This window comes from Mizuhopecten yessoensis, unplaced genomic scaffold, assembly GCF_002113885.1.
Source record: "Mizuhopecten yessoensis strain PY_sf001 unplaced genomic scaffold, ASM211388v2 scaffold8479, whole genome shotgun sequence".
Taxonomy (NCBI): domain Eukaryota; kingdom Metazoa; phylum Mollusca; class Bivalvia; order Pectinida; family Pectinidae; genus Mizuhopecten; species Mizuhopecten yessoensis.
In genome coordinates this window covers 50,025-63,017 of record NW_018407568.1, presented here as the reverse complement: position 1 = coordinate 63,017, position 12,993 = coordinate 50,025, and the positions used below count along the sequence as shown (strand labels likewise).

Here is a 12,993-nt window from a genome sequence, read left to right as displayed (position 1 = left end):
ATACACAACACACATACACATACACACATACCCAACACACATACACAACACACATACACAACACACATACACACATACACAACACACATGGAGACACTTCATTTAATGACCTTAGCTGTTGATAGGACGTTAAACCAACTAAACCAAACCAAATAGTTTATAATGAAAGTCTGTAATGAGAAGTATACAGGATTATATATTAATCATCATGTTCATCATCATGTCTACCTAACCTCGGGAGAATTGGTTGATTTCCAGGTCCAGGATAAATACCAGAGAGAACTGATACTACACGCTGCTGACGTGGAGGCCCTTACAATCATTAAAAAACAGGTAGGGAAGGTTTTATATTTTGTGTCTTGTTCAGTCATTGGTTTGGTATATAAATTGACAAGTATTAAATACAAAATCTCATGGACATGTACACATGTTAACCATAAAATCAAGAAACAGGTGTGTTTGCAGCTGCCATAATCTGTTGTGGTTCTATTCCTGGATTCACTGAGTTCAAGTTTTACAAGAAAATCGGGCATGCTTAAGTTTTATTTGAAACATAGCACTAACTTTTCCCAAATGATTAATAGTTTAACAGCCCTTATACAAAGATCTCTTTCCAATACCTTCGAGAAGATCAACCTAAACCAAGTACTGGCCCCAGATGTTTCGGAGACCACCTCATTCATCCAATTCTAATGTGTAGGGATACTAAACTATTAAAACAGTCCCTATAATGGTAAGGTGATCGAGACAGTTGGTATATTACAGATTACCCAAACTATTATCTCCACAGTGAAGATCATCAATAGAGGTCTAATATATAAATCAAACTTTACAAAACAGGGACGAAAGTTATTAGGGCTGTTTGAGAATTAACCATACGGGAGGGGTGAGAGGCACTTTTTCCGAGACCCCATCATACTTAAAGTCTTAAAATTGATTTAGGATAAAGAATGATAGTATAGGCAGATCTGGTTTTAACCCATAATACATTAGTGCAGGTTCCTCTCACCTCCCCATATAATATATTAATAAAGGTGCCTCCCACCTCCCCCATATAATATATTAATAAAGGTGCCTCCCACCTCCCCCATACGATAAATCATGGAATAGCCCGTACACCAATGTAATAATTGAAGTATGACATGCTGTGTTATTGTATTCCCCAGTAATAGGATTGTGTGTGATTGTATTATTCTGATTTATGTCAGTAGCTAAGATACTGAAGTATTTGTCTTTGTGTTTAAGATCATATGATTTTTTCAGATGGACGAACATAATGAAAAGTTAGCTACAGAACAGGAGTGCCGTATCAAAGCAGAAAAGATACTCGAGGAATCCAAGGTATGACAAATGACAGACTTAAACAAGATCAGGTGATAGATCGATCCTGACTTTGTGACATTTAAAAGCTCTTCCTCTCTAGGCCTGGGACTGGGTATTTTCAATTGCTTGGTTTATACTGCTTTAAAAGTTTACTGCATGATTTATTTTGTGAGTAGCTATAAGCCATCAGTGAATAAGAGTTCACCTTAAAAATAAATATCATACCCATGTCCTTGAGGTAAATGTACCTCGCTAAGCACACAATAGCTGATACAGAAATGTCTGATAACAGAGGTGTCAAGTTACGATGGTATCTGATTACAGAGGTGTCTGGTACCATGGGTGTCTGGTTACATGGGTGTCTGGTTACATGGGTGTCTGATTACAGAGGTGTATGATTACAGAGGTGTCTGATTACAGAGGTATCTGATTACAGAGGTATCTGATTACATGGGTGTCAGGTTACATGGGTATCTGATTACAGAGGTGTTTGATTACAATGTTACATATGAATCCCTGTACCACTGCCAGAAACCGTAACTCAGTACTGGAAACCGTTTTTTTCGGCATGGTCATGGCTTTAAATTAATCATTTCTTAAAAGAAAGCCACACCTTGCGGAACTTTTATGAGAAATAATAAAGATGAAATAAACAAAATATGATCAACAACAGTGTTCTGAGGGTAAAATGTCAGCAGGGCTGGCCCGGGGTTTGAACCCTGGACCTCAGAGTGGTATACAGGGCTGGCCCGGGGTTTGAACCCTGGACCACAGAGTGTTTTACAGGGCTGGCCCGGGGTTTGAACCCTGGACCACAGAGTGTTATACAGGGCTAGCCCCGGGGTTTGAACCCTGGACCACAGAGTGTTATACAGGGCTAGCCCCGGGGTTTGAACCCTGGACCAAAGATTGTTATACCATTGCTCTAACTAATTGAGCTACCTAGTCAATGGAAGTACCCTAGAGCAACTGTAGTACAGTTCTATTTAAACGAAGGTTAAGGGGAGGATACTGTATATAGGAAAAAAACTCAGTGCAGTGGCACTGGGATCCTTAAGATATAACTAGGGTGTTCCAAATGCATTTACATATCTGTAACAACGTGTTGCGGTCCATGAAATATGTTGATTGTAATGCTGCGTATGTTATAAAATAAACCATTGATGTTTTAGACGACCATACTGATATAGTCTTTAAAGGATAATGAAAACAGGCCAGGGCTGTCATTGATGTTTTAGACGACTATACTGATATTGTCGTTAAAGTATAATGAGAACAGGCCAGGGCTGTCATTGATGTTTTAGAAGACCATACTGATATAGTCTTTAAAGGATAATGAGAACAGGCTAGGGCTGTCATTGATGTTTTAGACGACCATACTGATATAGTCTTTAAAGGATAATGAGACCAGGCCAGGGCTGTCATTGAAGTTTTAGACGACCATACTGATATAGTCTTTAAAGGATAATGAAAACAGGCCAGGGCTGTCATTGATGTTTTAGACGACTATACTGATATTGTCGTTAAAGTATAATGAGAACAGGCCAGGGCTGTCATTGATGTTTTAGACGACCATAATGATATAGTCTTTAAAGGATAATGAGAACAGGCCGGGGCTGTCATTGATGTTTTAGACGACCATACTGTTATTGTCGTTAAAGTATAATGAGAACAGGCCAGGGCTGTCATTGATGTTTTAGACGACCATACTGTTATTGTCGTTAAAGTATAATGAGAACAGGCCAGGGCTGTCATTGATGTTTTAGAAGACCATACTGATATAGTCTTTAAAGGATAATGAGAACAGTCCAGGGCTGTCATTGATGTTTTAGACGACCATAATGATATAGTCTTTAAAGGATAATGAGAACAGGCCGGGGCTGTCATTGATGTTTTAGACGACCATACTGTTATTGTCGTTAAAGTATAATGAGAACAGGCCAGGGCTGTCATTGATGTTTTAGGCGACCATACTGATATAGTCTTTAAAGGATAATGAGAACAGGCTAGGGCTTTCATTGATGTTTTAGACGACCATACTGATATAGTCTTTAAAGTATAATGAGAACAGGCCAGGGCTGTCATTGATGTTTTAGGCGACCATACTGATATAGTCTTTAAAGGATAATGAGACCAGGCCAGGGCTGTCATTGAAGTTTTAGACGACCATACTGATATAGTCTTTAAAGGATAATGAGAACAGGCCAGGGCTGTCATTGATGGATTAAATATCGTTATAACATCGATAAAAAATAGTTTGATATGATATTGATACAATTTTAGCATATCGATATTGGTCTGTATAAAAAATTATCATGACATATTTTTTGGAATATATATAAAAATATATTACTATTTAGACAAATAAGTTGTATGAAAATTTCGTGTACTTAAATATAGATTGTTAAAATTGAAAATGGAAATGATTGCATATACTTACAATTAATTTGAATGAACATTAAACCATGGACTCCAATCATGACTCAAAGATGGCTGGTCATTATATCGATATATCAATATTATTTGCCATCAAGGTAATGATACAATTTTCTCATCAATGACAGCCCTAGAACTGGCTAGATTTTTATTTTTCTAGTTTGATAGAAAACCACTTAATTATGTTTAGAAGAAACATTGATGTTTCAGAGGACAATAACTTGAGGATAGTGAGAAGAGGCCAGGTTTTTATTTCGACGGTTTGATAGAAAACCACTTTATTATCATGTTCAAAAATATTTGTATTAACAGGGGTCTTGGCAAGAGCAGGAGAAAACACTCAAAACGGAGTGTGTGCGTCTGCAGAAGAGGATCCAAGATTTCTCTCAACAAAACAATCTTCTACACCAGCAGATAGAGAAGGTATGCATTTTATGTTTTAGATATGTGGTTAGGTTTGTTTGTGGTCTTCGTCCTATTAACAGGTATGTTCATTTAAGGACGGGCCAGGTTAGTGGTGGAGGAAAGTCGGAGTTTCCGGAGAAAAAACACCAACTTACGGCTATTACCTGGGGGACTGTCCCACGTAGGCCTCGGACCCGCGACCCAGTGGTGGAGGGCTAGTGGTAGCAGAATGTCAGACGCCTTAACCACTTGGCCACCGTGGCCCAATTTTCTGTATACCAGGAAACCTTCGCCCAGTCAAGTTTTTATCCTTCAGTGGTAGATCCAATTTTGGCACAGTGTTCATTTCTCTCTTAACAAGTTATTCCTATGTATAGCATGTTGTGTACTTATTTTCAATGTTGTGGTAAATTTGTCCTCATTATGAAGGACGAAAAAGGCGAAAGTTAAACTTTGTTTTGACAAAATCATCAAAAGAATAAAAGCTTATAGTGTCATATAGTATATCACTTTTGCATCAGATTTGATCTTAAGGATCTAATTATGGCAGGGTATGTGTGTCATTACACACTCCATAAGACAATGTATAGTTTTTCTCCAGAGTAGGGTACCAGAATTCCATTAAAGTCAATCACTTTAAGAGATAGTTATTGATCATTATCCAGGGTTTGACAGATCTACTAGCCAGTAGATATTGTGTAAAAACTAGCAAAAATTAGGTAAATATAGGTTAGGTTTGTAGAAATGTTTATAAAATTGCCTAAGGGCAAGTACTCTAAATATGACATTGACATCATTGTGGTACTTGTTTTAGATATTTGTTTGTCTTTTGTTCAGATGAGTCTGGATGTTGTGGCTGTCCAACAGGCTGTCACTCGTAATGAATCATTTTCAACAAGTCCTGAGGACACGGCCAAGTCATCGGAACAACTCCTCGAAGTGGTGAAGTGAGTACTCAAATTACAACCTGTACTAGATACAGTGCTGAAATACACCGTCTGATTCCCACATTACTGTATGGTATACTGCAGAAAGAAGTATTAAGAAATCTGGCCATTGAAATTACTTATTTCCAAATAAATGATATATAAAACTGCTATTTTGAACGTTTGTCACTTTTTTCACAGATTTTTACGTCGTGAGAAAGAGATTGCAGAAACAAAGCTGGAGATTGTACAGTCCGAGTCAAAAACTGTGCGTCAGCAGCTGGAGCGAGTACAGCGCTCCCTGGAGGAGGCCAACGATGCAATGCGTGAGGAGCGGGAACACTCACAGGTGAGTGCTGCAGGAGCAACATGTACTAACTACATACTTCCTTTCGAAATCTCAGTCTAACATTTTCTGGAAATAAATGTAGTACCTAGAAGTTACATATTTCAGTCTTTAATCATCAATGTATCATCTATGTGATATAATCCAAAAACTAAAAAAATGTTTACCTTATAATTGTTCCTTATTTTTTAGCTACAGTATGTTATGTATGTTTGTTTTCCTTTTTTTTTTTAAAGGACTGAAAAATCAAACTAATAATAAAAAAATATTCTAATTTAAAATGCTTTTTTTTATGTCAACAATTTTCTTCAGATCTAACATGCTTTTTTTTTATATTTGTATTTTTTGATATCAACAATTTTCTTTAGAATTAACATGCATTTATATATTTTTTTTTTTATATATCAACACATTAATAAGAGAATGGATATGATCATGTAAGTTTTATATATATCTATATACACTAAACATTGTATGTTTGGCACTTACAGAGATCTGAGGTTTTTGGTTTCAGACTAATCTACAGACAGCAGCCCAGCACGCTGAGCTGATGAGGAAGGTGGAGAATCTGAACCTCCTCACAGACAGTAACCGTCTGCTGAGGGACGAGAAAACGAAATCGGAGCAGCAGGTCCAGACCCTGGAGGCTAAGGTAGGGTGTAATGGAGGCAAACACTGGTGTGGTCAGGAGATTGGTCTGGAAAGGACATACTGGGTCTCATTCGCGTATCCGAGTTGAAATGGTGCAGGTGCACCGGTGGCAAAGAATGTTCCGCGATAAACAAATGTACTTGAAACAAAATGTAGACAGAGCTAAAAAAAATTGCAGTTTCAGGGTTTGTGACAAATAAATAACAATAATTCAAGCATAATATGTCTTTGGAATATGTAATTTCTGTCAGGCATGTCTGGACCCCTCGATATATATACTCGTGCTGAATATTCTTGAGGTTAAGCCTCGGTTCAGATCCGAGCCTGTCATTTTCTTTATAGGTTCAGCTGGATGAAAAAAAAAAGTCGTTTGGGAGATAAAGTGTTCCATTTATACTTGTGTACTAACATATCATCACTCTAGTAGTTTCATTTTACTAATGGATTTGAATTGAACTTCATATACAAAGGTGAAGTATGAGAGTACCTCAAAGAAGTTGGTTTTTCATGGTGTTAAGGTCAAGGTCACTCATATCTTTATCGTCACTCAAGCATCTTGTGTTAGAATATGCTATCATTACCATGGTGATTGACCTAGGCAAGCAAAAATAAAAAATTCAATCCGTAATACTACAGTGTTGAAAAGTTCAGCATTCATGTTGTAATAAAGGATCTTATACTAATCCTGTAGGATACGTATGACCAGATTTGTTGAGAAAGGGTTTCTACTAATACAGTGACAGTTCAGTTACATTATAATGGGGTTTTAGCTTGTAAATAAATTTACTGTCCTTTCTGTTACATTAGTGATAAAACTGCCCTATTGTTCAGGTGGCGACCCTGGAGCAGAGCATCGACCCCTTACAGTCCAGTGTGAGAGACTCTCAATCCCATCGTGATGCCATTGGGGCCGAGAGAGATGCCCTGAGGAATGAAGTCGAGAGATGGAAGTCCCGCACAAACCACCTCATAGAACAGGCCAACAGGACAGATCCCGAGGAGCACAGGAAATTGATGTATGTATTTATATATCACCAGTATGATGTATAGGTTAGGTCAAACCTAAAGTACTAAATGATTTACTCTCTAACAGTGAAACCAGAGGGCAATATAGGATTGCACCACGTCTTTCTGTCAGCCCCTCTCTGTGTGAATTCCTCGGAATTCCACTTAACAATCCCTCTGACACGGTCGCCTTTAGTGAAATACATATAAAATGTACCATATAGTATTATTGTCAGACTGTAAGTAACATACTTATGAAAAGAGTCTAATATCTTGGTTATTACATCTTGTTTGTATTCACTTTTGCAGCTTGGAGAAGGAAAACATCAGGAAGGACGTGATCAGATTGACGGAGGAGAATCATAGAACAAGGTTAGACATTCAGAGGATGTCGGGGCCTTCACATTCTTTAAACTATACAGTGTTACACACAGTGGCTGAGCTTACAGACCCCATTTATAACTTTGTATGGCTTCTTTTATCAAATGGGATAATTTACAGCTGATGTTCTTATTGTTTAGTGTTTAATACCTTCTCTAATCGGGTATTATCGCTGTAAAAATCCAGAAATTTGGGAAATTTTGGACTACAGTTGGCCACGATTGGCCACACTTTTCACCCCTTTTCCATTGTAGTAAAAGAGGCGTCTATGTGTGAACGGGGTATTATAAGACAATTATACCCAGCAGTATATTTTATATTTACTATTCATATTCAACATTTACTCTGTCAGAACTATGCATTAGAAATATATAGACTGAAATCACTAATTTTCGTTAGTTTGTAATTTCATTGATTTCATAGGTCCACCAAATTAATGTAAGTTTGACATAAAGCAATCCTTCATATGAGTTGGTACTCATAATCCACAAATGGTGTTTTACTGGGAAACCACTAAAATTGGGCCCCATGAAAATATCTGATTTCACAGTAACTGGGACATCTATTTCATTGGAATTTAATGTTTTCACTGAATTCTCTTGTAGAGCTGAAGTCTCCCGATTAACAAACAGTCTGACTATGGCACAGTAAGTCACCCAAGTTAAAATTATAAAGGTTTGATAAATTTTAAAGTAGAGTACAGGATTTTTCTTTGTACATAGTCATTGTGATAGACATAAATTGAATCTTCTATTAAAGTATCTGAATTGAGATAGAGCTTATATAATTATCCCATTGAAGAAAATGTAACGGTAAGTAAAATTTAAATTTCAAAGATATCCAAATGTAAGTTCGTTAAATACAGGATTTGGAGGAGGTAAATAGTGATAATTTATTTAATGATTTAACTTCTATGTGGTTAAAAATTAGAACATGGTTTTATACTTCAGGAGAGAATCAGGTGCCAGCAAACAAGAAATAGAAAAAATACAGTAAGTTTCTTTATAAAGAGATTTTCACAAGAATTTGAAATATTTTAAACTGTACATAAGGTTTCCTTAGGATGTATACTTCTGTGGGAGAAGTTTGTAGGGACATATCTTCTATACTATCTCACCTGTAGTAACCAGATTTGATGTACAAGGACATCTTGGGAACGTGGAGTGCAGAGTGCATTCAAATTAGGTCACTATGACCTCACTGTGACCAATGAATTGACCTTAACTTTTGAAAATGTTTGTCCGGGCATATCTTCTATACTTTTTCACCTGGAGTAACCAGATTTGGTGAACAAGGACATCTTAAAGCTGACAGTGCAAGTTAAAAAGCTTTCAATTGAGATTTAAAAAAAAAAAAAATCTTGTTTTGAGATCTTCCCGATCTATTCTGACTATCGTTTCTTAGGGAGTGCCGACATTTTAGTTTGTCCTTGCTTGGTAACGAGTATGGGTCTCGCTGGGTATAAAAAGCTACCAGGTCAATGGAAGTGTCCTGACCCAACATTTTCTCTAGTTCCATGTACATCTAAACAGAAGTTAAGGGGAAGTTACTGTATAAAGAAACAAAAAATACAGCGCAGTGGGACAGGGATCCTTAAGGACCGTAATGTCCTGAAGAAATCGTAACTACAGTTTATGATCTTGTTAATTTGACTGAGCATGCAATGCACAACTGGGATCAGATTTTACTCGTTCAACTCTCTTTCTGAAAAATGTTGTCAACAACTTCTGACCATGTCGACAGACTATACATGTGTTATGTTTCATTTTACAGGAGAGAACTAAATGCAAGCAAGCAGGAAACAGAAAAATTCCAGTGAGTAAAACAGCTGTTTAATATTTTATCACCTATGCATGTATAGTTCACAGGGTTGGTTTCCAGTTATTTTATATAAACAAGTATTTCTCCTGTGTAACGTGGGGACTGTGGAAATATAGATCGGTCCATATTCCATGCCAAAATTAAACTTGTATCGGTAACCTGTGGTTTGTTCATATGACTTTTTTTATGAGGTTTCGTTGCTTGAGGAAACACATTTGTTCTTCAAATCAGTAACTCTTATTTGATTTCAAAAAAGTCTTTCTAATGGGTATCATCACTATATTCCTGTTTCATGATTTTTGACTTTTATTTAAACATAAAACAGGAAGGAAATTGCAGGCAAAGTGGCTGAATGTGTAACAAAGGACAACGACAGTGAAGAAAAGACAAAAACAATAAACCAGGTAAGAAACTTCTCTGTAATCATAACAGGATGTTAGTGTGTCTCTTTCCCTAGTCAGGTTTAATGGCCTCGTAGTTCTTAGTTTGTCACCTTCCCTAGTCAGGTTTAATGGACACAACTGGACCAGGGCCTCGTAGTTCTTACTTTGGTTTTTTGTCACCTTCCCTAGTCAGGTTAAATGGACACAACTGGTCCAGGGCCTCGTAGTTCTTACTATGTTTGTTTGTCTCCTTCCCTAGTCAGGTTAAATGGACACAACTGGTCCAGGGCCATGTAGTTCTTACTCTCACTGTAATATTGCTTCTTAGCATTGCTCAGCTCACTCATGATCACTGGATCCTTATGTTAACAATTACTTGTTTATGTTCTGTTAAGGTCTAGTGACTTTTAATTTGCAATGTGAAAATGTACTGATGAAAAGTAGAGTTAAGAATGATCTGATAAAAATTTCCTTTACAGCTGAAGAAGATCGGACGAAAGTATAAGGAGCAGGCGGAGGCCGTACGGAAAGAGCTGGACGACTTCCAGGCCCAACAGGCAGCTCAGAGTAAAGAACCTGCTCCACCAAGCACAGAGGTCATTGAACAGGCCGTGGCTCCCATCCAGGAGAAGCTCAGCGCCGCAGAGAAGGAGAGAGACGAACTCAAACAGAGATTGGAGCAGACGACGACCGAGTCCAACACTACCAAGGAACAGTCCTTAAAACTACAACAGGTCTGTATATCATCTCCTGAAAAAGATCTTCAAATTCATCAATGATGAAAAGATCAAATGTAATGCAGTGTCATTTGAAATTCCTTGTCAGATATACAAATGTGAAATACATATGAGTTTGATGCTGATGAGGAAATTCTTTGTCAGATAAGCAAATGTTACATGAGTAAATGTTTGCCTTAGAAATTGTGTTCAAAGAGAATATGTTTGCCAGAATCAGTAGCTAGTTGGAGGGGGAGGGGGAACTGGAGTAGAAAAGAAGAGGGGGGAAATTGAAAGGTTTAACCGTAAAGCTAACGAGGAGCTGACACTGTTAACCAGTTAAGAATGATTATTTTCAGGAGCTGACACTGTTTACCAGTTAAGCATTATAACTTCAGAAGCTGACACTGTTAACCAGTTAAGCATTATAATTTCAGGAGCTGACACAGAGTAAAGAGGAAAGTTCCAAGGTCAGGGAAGAAAATGCTGAATATGAAAAAAAACTCAACCAATCACGAAACGTCTTACAAGCTGCAAAGAAAAAGATTGGCTCGCAGAATGAACAGATTGAAAAAGTCACTACAGAAATGAACGATCTGAAACAGAAACTGTCCATGTCTGAAAAACAGAAGATGTCCGTGTCAGAAAAAATGAAAGGTGTGTTGTCTTTTTCAACTACTGTTACAGTACAGGTTTTATACAACGTCTTTGTCTGCAACTGTTTCAGAGTGTCATTATCGTAAAATATCTTCATGTCTGAAGTCATCGCAGATAATCATCACAATCATAAAACATTCTCTATGGCTGCAGCTTTCAAATTTTATCATCATTCTTTTTGATTATTAGAAAAAACTTGTTTGCATATATTTATGATTTCTATGGTAAGTTATTAAATAAAAAATAGTTAAGTAAGTTCAGTGAAAGACATGATTTAGATCCCTTATTCTTGTAATTGATTGTTTTAAGTATCCCATTTTTCAAGCTTTGAAATCATACAAAACAAAGTTATCAACAGAGACCACGGGTGTTGGCAGGTCATAAACTTGTCTCACTAGTCTGGTTCAGCTGTGTTGTAGCAAAATTTGCCGCTGCTGATGTCAGACCTTGATTTCAAACACTTAGGTGATGTAGAGCAGAGAGTGTTGGCAGTACGATCAGAGGTGGAAGAGAAACTGTCCAAAATGGAGAAAGAACTGGCAGAAACCCGAGCTACAAAGGATTCTGCCATTAACAATGTGTCTGAGGTACAAACTGTGTTACAGAGAGCCCAGGAGGAAAACACCGAGCTACAGACCAAGGTTAGTCCCCCACTCCCACTGACCAAATGGACTGGTCAGGCAGGGTGGCTGTCCATCGCCACCGAGCTACAGACCAAGGTTAGTCCCCAACTCCCACTGACCAAATAGACTGGTCAGGTGGCTTGGCTGTCCATCGCCAGCGAACTACAGACCAAGGTTAGTCCCCCACTCCCCCTGACCAAATACACTGGTCAGGCAGGGTGGCTGTCCATCGCCACCGAGCTACAGACCAAGGTTAGTCCCCCACTGACCAAATAGACTGGTCAGGCAGGGTGTCCATCGCCACCGAGCTACAGACCAAGGTTAGGCCCCCACTCCCACTGAACAAATAGACTGGTCAGGCAGGGTGGCTGTCCACCGCCACCGAACTACAGAGGTTAGTCCCCCACTCCCACTGACCAAACAGACTGGTCAGGCAGGGTGGCTGTCCATCGCCCCCGAGCTACAGACCAAGGTTAGTCCCCCACTGACCAAATAGACTGGTCAGGCAGGGCGGCTGTCCATCGCCACCGAACTACAGACCAATGTTAGTCCCCCCCTCCCACTGAACAAATATACTGGTCAGGCATGGTGGCTGTCCATCGCCACCGAACTACAGACCAATGTTAGTCCCCCACTCCCACTGAACAAATATACTGGTCAGGCATGGTGGCTGTCCATCGCCACCTAACTACAGACCAAGGTTAGTCCCCCTCTCCCTCTGAACAAATATACTGGTCAGGCATGGTGGCTGTCCATCGCCACCCAACTACAGAGGTTAGTCCCCCACTCCCACTGACCAAATACACTGGTCAGGCAGGGGGGCTGTCCATCGCCACCGAGCTACAGACCAAGTTTAGTCCCCCACTCCCACTGACCAAATAGACTGGTCAGGCAGGGTGACTGTCCATCGCCACCGAGCTACAGACCAAGGTCAGTCCCCCACTCCCACTGAACAAATAGACTGGTCAGGCATGGTGGCTGTCCATCGCCACCTAACTACAGACCAAGGTTAGTCCCCCTCTCCCTCTGAACAAATATACTGGTCAGGCATGGTGGCTGTCCATCGCCACCTAACTACAGACCAAGGTTAGTCCCCCTCTCCCTCTGAACAAATATACTGGTCAGGCATGGTGGCTGTCCATCGCCACCGTGCTACAGAACAAGGTTAGCCCCCCACTCCCACTGACCAAATAGACTGGTCAGGCAGGGGGGCTGTCCATCGCCACCGACCTACAGACCAAGGTTAGTCCCCCACCCCCACTGAACAAATAGACTGGTCAGGCAGGGGGGCCATCGCCACCGAGCTACAGACCAAGGTTA

At 39.3% G+C, this 12,993-nt stretch overlaps 1 protein-coding gene across 2 annotated transcripts in view; it reads left to right on the top strand.

Annotated features, from left to right (window-relative positions):
• LOC110456047 (nucleoprotein TPR-like) overlaps nucleotides 1-12,993 on the top strand; it is a 56,874-nt gene that overhangs the window by 29,606 nt on the left and 14,275 nt on the right. For both annotated transcript variants that reach the window (XM_021506571.1, XM_021506572.1), the window contains 15 exons: nucleotides 259-333; nucleotides 1,264-1,341; nucleotides 4,072-4,182; nucleotides 5,002-5,111; nucleotides 5,292-5,439; nucleotides 5,951-6,088; nucleotides 6,919-7,103; nucleotides 7,402-7,464; nucleotides 8,079-8,120; nucleotides 8,424-8,465; nucleotides 9,247-9,288; nucleotides 9,620-9,698; nucleotides 10,157-10,411; nucleotides 10,831-11,050; nucleotides 11,516-11,691. In XM_021506571.1, coding sequence (XP_021362246.1) covers nucleotides 259-333; nucleotides 1,264-1,341; nucleotides 4,072-4,182; nucleotides 5,002-5,111; nucleotides 5,292-5,439; nucleotides 5,951-6,088; nucleotides 6,919-7,103; nucleotides 7,402-7,464; nucleotides 8,079-8,120; nucleotides 8,424-8,465; nucleotides 9,247-9,288; nucleotides 9,620-9,698; nucleotides 10,157-10,411; nucleotides 10,831-11,050; nucleotides 11,516-11,691 — 1,764 coding nt within the window. The remainder of the gene's footprint in view (nucleotides 1-258; nucleotides 334-1,263; nucleotides 1,342-4,071; nucleotides 4,183-5,001; nucleotides 5,112-5,291; nucleotides 5,440-5,950; nucleotides 6,089-6,918; nucleotides 7,104-7,401; nucleotides 7,465-8,078; nucleotides 8,121-8,423; nucleotides 8,466-9,246; nucleotides 9,289-9,619; nucleotides 9,699-10,156; nucleotides 10,412-10,830; nucleotides 11,051-11,515; nucleotides 11,692-12,993) is intronic.